Genomic DNA, 14,075 nt, shown 5'->3' with positions numbered 1-14,075 from the left:
CTGCTGCTGCTGCTGCTGCCCGACAACATTGACAATACAGATGGCAGCAGCGTCGCGCGCACTCCACCACAAGTCTCCCCCGCGCGCACGCACACACACACACTCGGGAAGACCATTAAATACCTTATTATTGATCTATTAGCCGGATATATTTCCGCGCGCGAGGCGGCACGTGATCGCGAGCGGGCGTGAAACCGGCCGCGGGGCCGCCGGCGGTCGCCGTGCGCGCTCCCGAGCCGTCGCGTACACGCCGACGGGCTCCTTGCCTGTAAGTGCGTAACGGCCTCTCGTCCTCTCTCTCTCTCTGTCACGGCAGCCTAACCAACATGTCCTCATTAGCGATTCCAGGCGGGCGGCGCAGGCCAGTCCGTCACTCACTCCGCCGGCTGTCCGCACGCTTACCCCGCAACGGGGCTACTTACGACGGCCGGCCCGCGGTACGGCGAACGCTTGTGCTCGATCGCGGTACGCACCAAATCAATAATATATTTACATAAAAGTGAATACTGGCGTTTGGCGCCATCATGCCTGAAAAAATAACTGTGGAGGTACGATGTCACGTGACCGAACCAGCGAGATCTCGCGATCTCGCCCGCGCACGGTTTGCGTAGAGCGCGTGAGATCGCCCGACCGACAGGTGCGCGTCCGTCACTTGTCTGCACTCGCGCCACCTATCGGCGAGCATGCGTACTACCTCGCGAGCGCGCAATCCTCCGAAACTTAACGGAGATGCCGAATTTACTTTACATTCCTCATCGCTTCGTTTTTTTTTTAAAGAAATCTAGATAATTATTTCAATAAACTAAAAATGTTAATAATTAGCGAAATCTAAAAGATATCCTGTCCAATGTAAAATTGAAAAAAAAATTAAAAAGAATTACGACTTATTAAAGAATTTAAATTACGGTGTGATATAGTAATAATTCATTCATAAAATTAACTTATAACTAATAATTTATAGACAATTAAGAATTTTTAATTAGATGAAGTTTCTTTTCGTCTTGCGATATTCTACCCTAAACTTTTCCGTCCTTCCAGCCAATCATCTCACACCATTGTCTAGTTATCTTTATAAAGTAGAAAGCTGATTGGCCGCCGCGCGCGCTGTGCTTTATTCCCCATTTTGTTTTGCGATCAAATATTTCCGAAAGAAGAGGGATGTCATTACCACATGTGCGAGAACCATAACAAATCACACACCTGCATCAACCTGCTCCTACAGTATGTCCAGTTGTATAATAATAGTCATTGATAGTCATTTAGAATGGAAGTCGGCACTGATACGGATATAAACAATGAAAAAAAAATTATAAAGGTACGTTTATTTGTATGAAGTATATAAAACGCGTTTGCTACGCTGCTAAATTTATCGTTTATTTCATCTTATAACAATATATATCTTACGTCCAAAATAGCGAACGCACAAGAACGATATGTGGCAAACGGAAAGTGTTAATTAATTGACACATTAATTGCCACATTGAATTCGAGAATCTTACCGGATTGTGCTATGCACAGCACCATTACTGTTATCTGAAACTTAAATATTTTTTTTTATTTAGAAAAGTGAATAATTGAATCTTATAATATTTAAAGACCTATATTTTATTTTATTAGTTTCACACTCTATTAGAAATAATTAATGGTATTGTTTCTGTTTGAGTAAATAAAAAAGAAAAATTAGTTGAGTATTCTAAAATGTATCATGTATACCTAGCACATGTAATTGACAATGAACAAACTTTTGTTAATTGTCAAAGTATGATACACTTGTATTACAGATGACAATTAAAAAGAAGTTCTGTACATTGGTTGAAACTAATGAAGCAAACTGCTACAAGATAACTCTAGTTTATTTGTTAATTATGCTTAGATTTATGTATTATATTAATATATTTTAATATTAATTATATATTTAATTATATTAAAATATATATACAACTAATGATAATTAACTACGATAAATAAATGAATTGCCAACACTTAATTGTTCTTCCAGTAATTATATTTTTATAAAGTTAGAACTTTTCTGAAAGCGTATGGGTATGACAATTATGCTAATGCATTACATACATATTTTGTATGTTTGATTATATATTTGATTACACCATAATTCTTACATCTATATTCACTTTCGCAGATCTTACGAGCTAATCGAGTCGAGTTGGCTTGTCAAACTACGGAGAAAATCATGAAACTATACTACAAGTATCTGGACAAACAAAGAGATGTAACAACAATACTGCAAAACATGTAACTTTTTCCTTGATTGTTATATATCAACTGCATACGTATATCTCAGATTATCAAGAATGTACATGGATAACGCAAACTCTGGTGTAGAACGGAAATTGCGCAGTCAGCAAAGATAATGTACAAAAATTCTAGATCTGCCATCTTCAAAACATACTACTTATATCCTTGACACTCGGCCAATTATAAGTAAATATTAATATAATCGCACTCTTGACTATAAAAATATCAGACGAGTAGAAATATTTTAAAATATTAGATTTCTCTCTATTACATTTTATCTGTATCTCTATTTTTATGGCTTAGATTTTGGCTTGGATCTCTCATCGCACTCATTAAATGAATTCTTTTATATTTTAAAGTTGCATGTTAAGATGATGTCTGCACTTTTATTTCACTATTTATCTTCTCGCAATGATACACAAAAATTTGTTAAATTTAATTTGTGACATTGTATAGAGTGACTTGTATCGAAATATTAAAATAGATTATTTTTTCCAAATAGATCCAGAGGTAGACGACCAGTTAACGTTTCTAGTCAAGATTGCCGACCAAGTGCGGTACAAGGAGAGCTACAAAATGTTCAATCAAACCTTTCTAATTACAGTCACTGATAATAAATGGAAAATCGTAAATGATTGTTTTCGAACTGTAGAACTACTACAGTAGTACAAGTTAATCGTCTGCATCTGAAGATTGCAATAAAGGTATTTGTGATTATATGTGATAAACGATAACTTATAAAAACAGCGATAATTTGTTAAGTATTAGAATTTTTGTATTTATGTAATAAAAACTATATCATAAAAACCAATGTATATACGTCATACTTGTTTATAATAGTATAATGTAATTAAATAAGATACAATTCTGTACACGTTGCACATTACTATTCGGGGCAAAATCACGAACCATTCAAATTGAAAAAAAAAAAAACAACATAATTCAGTAATTATTTTTATTTTCATTTTTCAATCTTATATCAATGTATAAAGCAATATTAAAATTTTGTATTAGTAAAATCAGTACGTTGGTCGTTTCTTGAAGAGAGTAATTTTACATTTCAAAAAATTAGAAATAAATACGAGAGTATATAAATAGACATAAAATTACTATAATACATATTATATAAAACATTAATTTTAGTATCTCTTTCAATAATACAATTTTATTCGAATAATCCGGTGACTAAAATTCATTCGTATAACTATTATCGTTTCTTGTTGAGCATGATTCTTTTGATAAAGAGAAGAGAAAGAAGAGGGCTTGATTAGTTTATCACAGGTACAAAACATATGTAAAGAAACTTGGGAGATTGGATTCGAAAGAAGAGAAATATACATTTACATGATTAAGACTACTAGTGAATTCAATATGTGTACTACTAGTTGAAACATATAATATAGGCAGTGTCATAAGAAATAGGTTCATCGGTGACTTATCTCCTGTATCTATTGCATTCAACTTTAGTATCGAGCACAAGCCAAACGAAGTATAAGCCTGAAAACCTCCATAAAATCAGTCTGATGCACTATCAAGTGGCGGGAAGCAATAGCTTTACAGTCGATGTATTAACTAACTATAAAACTTAGCTTATTCTTGTTCTACACAGAGATGCACACAATGAGCATCCGCGTGGAACTTTGTAACATTACATCATTATAAACAATAGAAATTTAACTGTGTATATAATGCTTAATAAAGCTTACTCATTTCATTCCGTTTCTTTATCTAAAAAATGTAAAACACGAGATATGAATGATCATAATACGGAAGAATAAGTGCGAGTAACAAATGTATAATATTAAAAAATCCTCCATTGCATATGATAGCGTGAATACTGTACAGAGAGACTAAGACACAGATAATACGTATATTATTATTTGTCCGTTACTTTGTTCCAGCTTTGTTCTCTCACTCTTCGTTCTGACATTACGTGTCTATTAATTAAGATGCACTTCCCATAAATTAATTATCGTGTTCACGGTCCACATGGATGTCTTCAGGCGAATATTTTCGCTATTGTGCTTTTTGGAAGAACCGTACCATCATGGTCAAGAATGAAGCACACAACATTCAAAATTGTTTGATTAATTACATTCGATTTTGCGACTTATTTGAATAATAATTTTACGTGTAGGCGTAATAAATCGATTACCGCGCGCGCGTGTGTGTGTATGCAACTTACTTTATACAAATACAAAATTGTTTATATTGTCCCACAGTACACATGAAACGGCTCTTACGCTTAGGTGTATGTCCGTATTTATATATAATCTAGGCTAAAAATCTCGCGTATAATATATATATATATATATATATATATATATATATATATATATATATGTATGTATGTATGTATGTATGTATATACTAAGCACGACGTGTGTATAAAATTACATGTAAAACGGAACGATTTATATATATATATATATATATATATATATATATATATATATGTATATCGCGATACGTAAGCGTCTCGAGGATATAGAATTTAGCATGTCGATATTTCTGCGCCCGCGATGGCTCTCTTTCGGCTTCGCGCGTTTAATATGCTCTCGCTCGTATGTCAATTATATACTACTGAGAATTTGCGTGATCGGATTATTCCATACACAGTAACTATAATCATCACATTTACTATTCGTATTATGTAAACCGGTGTACATCTCGACATAAAAAATCAATTCATGCATCATGGTGTATACGTTTCCTTCTCGTTTTAAGGCCGTGTTATTTTTGCCAGGCCCAGGTGAATTGCACGCTGATCATAGCGATTTTCTAAAGATCTTCCAAAAAAACCTTCCGCACGGATGGTATGCAGGCGGTAAGATGTAAATATATACGAACTTGTAGGCACGAGATTCCGTCAGAGTTGATGATGTATATCTCGTACGTAGGTGTCCCTTGCGTGATTGCGTGTGTCGAGAAGCAAGTATACGGCGCAACTCGTGCAACTTTGGATTAATTCCCCCTAACAATCATGCAGTCGTAAAATCATATTATCAATTAAGGACTTATTCACATTAAATTCGCTCGTACTCACTCGTAGATTAATTGCTATTATTCCAAAAGAAATTTCATTCCTTGATAAAATCTTACTTAGTGACTTAGATATATATATTTATATATAGATTTTATGTATACTGTACGCCCATAAGCGTATCCGACGAGATAGAGAGAGTGATAGGAAGGACGAGACACTGATGTGACTTCTGCGATCGGGAACATCACAGGAAAAGGGCGGAGGAGGAACGCAGGGGAAACTCGCAGGGAGAGACGTGCTCGTTTTGATTTTTCAGCCGACTCGGTACGGTGCAGCCTTTATCTCTGCACCGTGTTTATCACGTCCTTTATCGTGTTCTGCACGTCACACAAGAGTCTCGTGTTCTCGGTGATGTTGCGCGTGCCGGCGGCCCGCAGTTGTCTCGCCTGCAGCTCGAGTCGGGTGAGCAAGTCCCGGAACTGAAATCTCGCGTGCGGCGCGATCGCTGTGTCGGTCATGTTTACGCACATACCGTGCAGCAAGCCGACCTTGTCGGAGAGCTGCAGCCAGCTGGCCATGACGATGGTCGGGCTGCCCTTTAGATTTAGAATACTGTTCTCTATGACGTTCGAGATCTCCATCACACTGTGTTTTGCGCCTTTCGTCGATTCGCCTGTCTGCTTGCCGCCACCATCGTCATCGCTCTGTGACTTGTTGCAGTTCGGTGTGGCATATATCGAGGAACCGAAGTGTTTGCTGGAGGGCCCGAGCGGTTTCAATGGCTTGGCTGGCACTATTGGCTTTTCCATCTCCAAAGTTACCGACGAGGACGATGAAATCGGAGGCCATACTCGCGGATCGCCTTTACTGGTCGAACTCCTGGTCGAGGCACCGCTGTGATCTTCCGGCGAGTCTTCACTCGTCGCAACGTCGCCGACGTCCTGCTTGCTACTACTTGCCCCTTTCACATTTAATTTAGGACTAAGTGGTTGGTTATCACAAGAAGCCTCTTTGTTCTCCCACAATTTCTTTAGGCTACTAATACTGCCGGTGCTGCGACGCTTGTCATCGCTCGCGTCGTCCACGCCGGATGACGAATCCGCCGAATCCGCGACGTTACTTCCTTGCGCACTGTCGTCAAAACGCGACGATGACTTACTCCTCTCGTTGTCCGTTCCTCTCTCCTTGTCGACGTTGTCCACCTTCCGCAATCGGGCCTTGAAATCGATTATCTGACTGTCCGGATTCTCCTCCCTCTGCGGATTATTTCTCTTGTCTACCTTCTTCAATTTGAAACCTACGCTAGTGGCACTCAGTACGTGGCCCTCCGTAATCGGTGAGGTCATCGGCGGGATCTCCTTGTAACTCCTCTCGGGATGCGCACTACTCGTGTGAAAATGTTCATGAACACCGGACATGTCGTTGCTCTTTAACACCGAGATCGCGTACTCGCTCGGAACGATATGCTGCTGCTTATTGGCGGAATCCATGCTGAAGCTGGCGCACAACTCGGATAGGAGCTGCGACGCCGGATCAAGCGGTGGCGCCGACAACGGCGTATTATTACTAGCGACACTACTACCGATCTTCTTCGCGGAGCCACCGGTACCACCGTGCTTCATGTCCGCGCTCTGCTTGATCTCGTTGATCAGCTTGAGCTCCAACATTTCCTTCATGCCGGGTTTGGACTCGAAGGTGTCGGTGGTACTACTTGCAGCACTGTCGATAGGCGGTGGCGGCGGTGGAGGTGGCGGTGGCACTTTCTCGGGTGCCGCGACCGTCATTTCCGACAACGATTCAGCTTTAATCGCGCCACTGATCGTCATCGTCTCCTTTGGCCTGTAAACTAATTTCTTCTCGTCCACGGATTTACCAACGCCAACGCCGCCGCCGCTGCAGTGCGCGTCGCTAGTAATGGTTTCCCGGCGTCGCAGATTCACGCCGAATCGCGAGCTAGCCTCCTTCACCGACGGTTCCGCATTCCTCACGTCATTATTCCTATCATCCTGATCGTGATCTCTGATCTCGTCTTTGCTTCGCCATTCCGCTTTTATCTTCCTCAGACCAACCGGTGAGCTCACAATTTTCGTATGAGAAGAAGTTTCGGAAGATGACGCTGTCACCACAGGTGGTGGCAGGTCGCAGTGATCACCGAAGGCTTCATCTGGCGGAGGCGGTAAATCCACAGGTGGCGGCGGGAACTCCAAATCGGCCAGAGTCGGTTGAATCAATCTCGACGGACTGGCGGTGCGAAAGCTGGAATTGTTCGGTGTGCGGAAAGTCCGCAGGCCGATCCCTTCCGTATTGGTCTTCCGAATACCACGGCTGCGCGGTGAATTCGGTGGCTGATAAGTATTCACCACTCCACTTGAAGAATTGCTGCGCGTCATCTGCGGCTGACTACGCAGATTATTTTGACGAGGTGAAAGGGAACGATGCTGCGGAATCACATCGACGGCACTCGCAGTGATGATGTCTTGTTGCTGCTGTTGTTCTATGACTGCGTTGGACACAGAGGACGTAGCGACGTTCTCCTGATTCGGTGGCATACCGCTCTGTCGTAAGGATTCCAGATATGCCCCGATTCTGGCTCCTTTCGGCAGAGTACCGTAACGATTGATGGCCCTTTTAACATTTTGCACCTCCAGCGCACCCACGTGTACCAGCTGAAATAAATTTTATTCTAAATATCGCGGAATTGCCTCCTCGGATCAAGCAACGCCAGTTATTCAAGCAGTGCTAAATGTATTTACCATCGAAATGGACTTTACTTTAAGATTCTCAATACAGACATACAGGAATCGTTATTGTATTCAAATATTCGATTTAATTAATATTTAACGTAACAGGGGTAAAGAAGGTATGTTTATGTGTCTAGTATTTTTATATAGCTCTGAAATTGTGGCCGTTCAACGTAAGATCATTGTACCTTCTGAGGCAGTACCTCCTTAGATGTATAAGGTCGAGATTTAATTTGTTTCTGATTGCACGGTAAGTTGGATACTGGTTCCGGTGAGGTTGACGGTTGAGGAACAAAGTTATGTTCTGCCGTCCCCTGCGACCCATCTCCGTCGTCGTCCATATCGCAACCTCCTGTAGTAATTGACTGTGTAGCCATTGTCACGAGATCACGTGTGATACCTGAGTCGCCATTTAATAAAGTGTACTGTATACAATCTATAATAGCTAATATATCTCTCCAGCATGTGTAAGCGGAGCGCGTTATAGATTATTTCTGGAGGAAAGCTAAGAAAAGAACATTTGCGGCGCCTATCAATCTTAATCTTTGCCCTTTCTTCTCGTCATATCTCACTCCATTCATCCTAGGGTCATTCTCCTTTAATTGACATTCAGTTAACAGCAGATCCTTATGAATTGTGCTCATTGCAATCGCTATTAGTTAGTTAAAAGTGCCATGATGTCATCGACATGAACGGTCAGTAAAAAAATGAGAAATGGTGATATGATGTGTGTTAGTTTTTCAAATAACTTGTTGTGATATATGTATGTGAATGGAAACTCAGTAAACTCACATAACACTGCTTGAACACAGTTGAGTTCTATTTACAATAAAATCGATGAAATAATGACCAATACCGTTGCGTAGTCGAATATTTCAACCTTTAAATTGAAAATAGTTAAACAAGAAATTAAAATGATACATATCTAGAAATCTAAAATAAAAATAAAAAAGAAATGACATTCTACTTGTACTTTTGCAAAAACAAATATCATGCATGAGTATATGGAACCTGTTGGATTTGTACGACTCAGTACGATAGGTAACATATGTAAAGTATCTCGTCCCCTATTTGTATAAATGGGAACGAAGAACTGCAGCTACGATTTACAGTATGTACGAGAGATGCAGACGCTCGTATGCATTAAGAAAATATCCAAGTACTATTATATATACCAGAAATTAGTATTCGGCATTAGTATTCAACATTCAAGTATACATACTGACTCAAGGAGAATGACCCACATTCATGAAGCCGTAAATCACTGTAGCCGGAGATGCATATCAAAAATTAAACTTAAAGTCAAACTGGTAATTAACGAAAAAATCAAATGGAAGCAGTATTCGTGCATTCTCATCATTACACTTAATTTGATATATAGTGGAATACCTTCAAAAATCTTATCAATACCATTTAGATCTGTGCCATCGTCAAGTGTCATAGTGCTAACTTCAACATTGTGTTGGTCTTGTTCTTGATAGGCGGAATCTCGAAAAGAACTGCATGATGATAACAAGCTGTCACAGAAAACACACAATTATATATATATGCATTTTATATATATTTCCACCAATAGGCAGCAGCATGTTTTATGAAGAAAAAATATAATATACCTAGTTCGCTTGGGAGGTGCTGGCGCCTGTTTTCCTTTTTTATTGGTAGATCTTCGCATTTGAACCATATTACTATTACTCCTACTCGACAAACCACCCATAAAAGTACTCAGCTTGGTTTGGACTGAACTGGCTCCTTCTACGTAAAACATTTTGTTGAACAAATTATGTTACACTAGATAATTTATAATGTAAAATAAGATATTAAATTTAAATATTTTATTTCAAAGAAACAAACATCAGAAACAATAAAATTAATACTTTTTAGTACATATATTAAGTTTTAGAAAAATCAATTAAAAAATTTTTTTTTTATTACAAGAATTATAATTATAATTCACACTTTCAATGCTAAGACATACAAGATTGATACCTATAGCATTAAGTATTACCTTGCGTAATACCGGAAGAAGATAATTGCTCAGACACAAGAACGAGTCCATGTATATTTCCTGTACTTCCAGTCTGCGACTTTTTATATGTTAGCAATGGAATTTCCCCTCCACCATGAAGCTGCTTCTCTACCTCTGTAGTATGTACAGGACAATAAGAGTGCAATTCTCTTTGCATATAATCTAAAATTACTTTATCCAGGCTAATTTATTTACCCTCAGTAATACTTGATTCTTGAAACATATTTTCTAATGAGTGATGTATTTCCTTAAAAGTTGGGCGATCTGCCGCTGACCACTGCCAACACTGACGCATTAGCTCATAGACTTTTGATGGGCAACCGGGAGGACACTCCATTCGATAGCCCTTTTCCAGCATGTGATAAACATCCGTTAGATCGACACCGGGATAAGGAGACATCCCGTAAGTGGCAATTTCCCATAGCAAGATACCAAATGCCCACACATCAGACTATAAAAAATTATCAATCGATATTTATTCATTCAATGTGCAATAATTGTAACTCTATATATATACACATACACACACACATCAACGATGTTCATACCTTTGTAGAGAATTTATTGTATGCTAGACCTTCCGGTGCAGTCCATTTTATGGGAAATTTTGCTCCGGCGTGAGCTGTATACGTGTCGTCTCTCATAAGACGAGCTAGACCGAAATCCGCGACCTTGACAAGATGATTTTCTCCAACCAGACAATTTCTGGCCGCTAGATCGCGATGAATAAAATTTCTACTCTCTAAATAACTCATACCACTTGCGATTTGCGTGGCCATATGCATCAATACTACGGCGTTGATCTGAAGCTTACTCTCGTTCCGCAAGTAATCCAGAAGATTTCCCTTACTCATAAACTCCGTGATGATGTAGAATGGCGGCTCACGCGTACAGACACCTAATAATTGTACCAAATTCCTGTGTTTCATCTCCTTCATGATGGCAGCTTCCTCCAAAAAATCTTTCAGCGCCATCGTGTCCTCCTTAAGCGTTTTAACTGCCACGGTCATGTTATACCTCTTCCAGACCGCTTCGTACACGTCGCCGTATTGGCCACCTCCTAATTTATGCCTCATTACTATGTCCGTTCTATTGATCTCCCATTCGTCTGGCTCTGGACTCAATGGGAAGACGGTAGGCTTATTATGCTTTGGTGCGGGATATAGCAGTTGCGTTATAAGGCCGTCGGCAAGCATTGAATGATGATGCACTAATTCAGCCAACGTGTTGAACTTGCTCTCTGTCGTGACAAACATTTTGCCTTCGCTATCTTCGTTGATCCTATAGTGATACACTCGACCCTCGTATCTCAAGGAGATGCTACGTTGTCCGGGACTGCTTTCTGATTCACGTACCAGAAAGCTACCGTTTATTCCCGAACTCAGCAGATACTCCGCGGCATTCCTAGATATCCTCCCATGGTACCACGAGTGTTTCTCTAAAGAGTTCACAGGTGTTACGTAATTCGACGGTACCCATCCAACTTGCCCAGAACTTGAATGGGCCTCACACCACTCTCCACTTTTATTGTAACTTAGGATACGTACTTGTTCACCTATTAAAAGAAATTTTAAAAATAGCCTTGAATTTTGTAATGTTTGTAAACTGTTGATGTACATCCGTCCAACATTTGATAAAACATAATGTAATGCAATATTTAATAAAAAAATAAAATATTACCCTTTTTCAAACTAAGTTGATTCTCCCCACCAGCTTGAAAATCATACAAGGCAACAAATAATTGAGGATCATCTTCCTCCTGTGCTAAGAGATTTTCCTTGCTAGTCCATCTGCATAAAAATTATAGAAATTATTTCTAGGACTAAATTTTGTGTTAAAGATAATTTTCTAATAATTATTTTAAAGATTTTTTTTAGCAGATGACTTGATAATGAGCATTATCTTTACATAAAAAATTTTTTAATCTTAGATTTAAAGTGTATAAAAAAAGAATATAAAAAACCAAACAAGAATTTCATATTTATAAAATATATACATTTACAAGAGCTTTTCATGGAAATACTAATTTTATGGAAATACTTATGTAAAACGGTTGTTATATAAGCATGATACATGTTACTTCAGACTTTAAACAGTGAACTGACCTATTTGCTGCTTCAAGGAGTCCACTAGCGGATACACCAGAGTGCTGTTGAACGTTAGCTTGCTGTGAAATTGATTGAACACTAGAACCACTTGGGGGATCACCTTCTGGCAATGCTGGAATGTGAGGTAGAGGTCTACTTTGCAAAAGTGCCTCTGTAAAAAAATAGAAAACAGTCTCTTTGTAATCTTCAATATATCAAAAGAAAAACTCTGATACTGACATTTCCAAAGCAGTTCTCTGCTTATGTAATAATGCAAGATGTTGGGAAATTCCATAATTATATTCTAAATATTTAACATACAATCAGGATAATTAACCAATAGATTAACTAGTCATGTTTGTATGGAACTTCGCACATGTAACTTTCAGTTTTTTTTACACACATACACACACACACACACACACACACACACACACACACACACACACACACACAAATACACACATACACATATGCTTGTTTATTGCAAAACTTATTTAGCCAGTAAAGTTCATATTAATTCAGCGACATGCATGTGATGTGGACATTAATTTACACAGGTTACACATAAGAAAGCATTGTCGTAAAACTGCACTTTTCAAGTGCTACTCTCCTTTCATTGCTCCATAAAAATATTAGCGATATCATACTGCATCAATTTGCAAAAGCACAACTATATCAAGCACACCAGCTTCGAGGAAAACATGTCAGTTCCACCAGGAGTCGCGAAACTGTCATGGCTCAAAAATACACTCAGCCGTTCAACACTCGGGTGGAGGAAGGCAGATGTGGCCGACAGACAGATGTGAGGTTCTCACCGCTGTGCTCGGTGAATATGTTAGAGCCTATGACGCGCGTGTCCTTCAAGTTCCTGGGCTGCTTGCGCGTCTGCCGTACGGTGGACCCGATAGGGATCACCCTGTCCTTGGTCTGCTGGGCGCCCATAACGTAGACTGCCGATTACCGCCGTATCATGCCCCTCTGCTCCAGCGGCAGTATCTACCGACCACCCGGCTCTGCTGTGCTGCGGAGCCCACGGTCGCGATTCTTGTCCGGCTCCTATCCTGTTCCACCGGCCACCCTCGCCGCGCGGATGCCACTTCACTTCCGGCACACGGCGGCAGGCGCCGGCGACGAGCCCGACATCGTCGTCGATCGTCGGTTGTCGTCGTCGTCGTCGGTCGTCGCGATAGGCCCGATCTCTCCACCGTGAGCACCGAAACACCGCGAGGAGCGTCGGCCACGAGCGCGCGACCCACCCACCCGATCGAAGTGCAGATCACAGTGCGGGCCGCGGTGGGGCCATTCACATTTTTACATGTCAATTACCGCTCTCTCTCTCTCATACCGCTGCCCCTCGCCATATTTGACAGCTCTTTTGACGTCGATTATTTAGTTTGTCGGTGCATTGCTGTGCGGCAGCACGACGCTGGGCGGGTTCTCATGCGGTGCGGTGCCCTAGGACGGTGCCCCCGTTCGCACGTTCCTAATTCCGCGCGCCCCCGTCATCTGTGTGCACTGTCGTATGCATACGTATCGATACTCTCGTGTATTTGACCACGATCACTTCGTTCACTGATCTGCGTCAATCTTTTTCACTGGTTTTTCCTACTACTTTTCAGCCAGACAATCTTTTTCTTCTTTTTTTCAATGCTTAATTTGCACGCTTATTTCATTTTAACGCGATACAACTAGAAATTAAAGAAAACGATCTGCTAGAAGAGGCCATAGACAGATGTAAAAAACCGACCAATCACGATGTCGCAAATTTCGCTTTTAAAGAGCCGTTTTTTGCGGCAAAACTTTTTTATTCAACACAAGCTTGTAAAAGATGTTAACGCGTTATTAAATTATCTTCAATAAACTTTTTTTAATTTTTAAAATTGTTTCAAAATTTTTGTATAAATTTTTGAAAAATTTCTCAAATTTTTATATACAAATTTAAAATATTTCAAAATTCATATGTATGAAAAATTCTA

The 14,075-nt window shown here is 39.9% G+C and overlaps 1 protein-coding gene and 1 long non-coding RNA gene across 7 annotated transcripts; one reads left to right on the top strand and one right to left on the bottom strand.

The window, feature by feature from the left end:
* Positions 1 to 354: 354 nt before the first annotated feature.
* LOC114254120 lies at positions 355 to 3,189 on the top strand. 2 transcript variants are annotated; one of them, XR_003625500.2, is made up of 4 exons: positions 355 to 465; positions 1,039 to 1,315; positions 2,141 to 2,442; positions 2,759 to 3,173. It is a non-coding gene; the product is annotated as an uncharacterized LOC114254120 (long non-coding RNA). The 2 variants fall into 2 exon arrangements; XR_004963588.1 differs by lacking the exon at positions 355 to 465 and adding an exon at positions 534 to 548 and having other exon boundaries at positions 2,759 to 3,189.
* A 1,598-nt stretch (positions 3,190 to 4,787) lies between these two features.
* Positions 4,788 to 13,077, bottom strand: LOC105833316 (tyrosine-protein kinase Abl). 5 transcript variants are annotated; one of them, XM_012674965.2, is made up of 10 exons: positions 12,915 to 13,077; positions 12,115 to 12,268; positions 11,690 to 11,799; positions 10,558 to 11,564; positions 10,205 to 10,460; positions 9,989 to 10,123; positions 9,597 to 9,735; positions 9,373 to 9,500; positions 8,172 to 8,383; positions 4,788 to 7,908 (listed from the first exon to the last, which is right to left on the bottom strand). In XM_012674965.2, the coding sequence occupies exons 1-10, from the start codon at positions 13,039 to 13,041 to the stop codon at positions 5,581 to 5,583; spliced, it is 4,596 nt and encodes a 1,531-aa protein (XP_012530419.1). In that variant the 5' UTR covers positions 13,042 to 13,077; the 3' UTR covers positions 4,788 to 5,580. The 5 variants fall into 5 exon arrangements, with proteins under 5 accessions (XP_012530419.1, XP_012530420.1, XP_012530422.1 ...); XM_012674966.2 differs by having other exon boundaries at positions 8,187 to 8,383; XM_012674968.2 differs by having other exon boundaries at positions 8,172 to 8,335.
* Positions 13,078 to 14,075: the final 998 nt, after the last annotated feature.

This window comes from Monomorium pharaonis, chromosome 6 (genome assembly GCF_013373865.1).
Source record: "Monomorium pharaonis isolate MP-MQ-018 chromosome 6, ASM1337386v2, whole genome shotgun sequence".
Lineage (NCBI taxonomy): Eukaryota > Metazoa > Arthropoda > Insecta > Hymenoptera > Formicidae > Monomorium > Monomorium pharaonis.
This window is presented reverse-complemented; position numbering and strand designations above follow the sequence as displayed.

Excerpts from the sequence above, each read along its gene's own strand:
- LOC105833316 (XM_012674965.2), bottom strand. The coding sequence starts at position 13,041 with ATGGGCGCCCAGCAGACCAAGGACAGGGTGATCCCTATCGGGTCCACC. Across the intron at positions 11,800-12,114 it reads CTCCTTGAAGCAGCAAATAG|ATGGACTAGCAAGGAAAATC; the intron begins GTCAGTTCACTG and ends ATTTTTATGCAG. Across the intron at positions 10,461-10,557 it reads ACAATAAATTCTCTACAAAG|TCTGATGTGTGGGCATTTGG; the intron begins GTATGAACATCG and ends AATTTTTTATAG.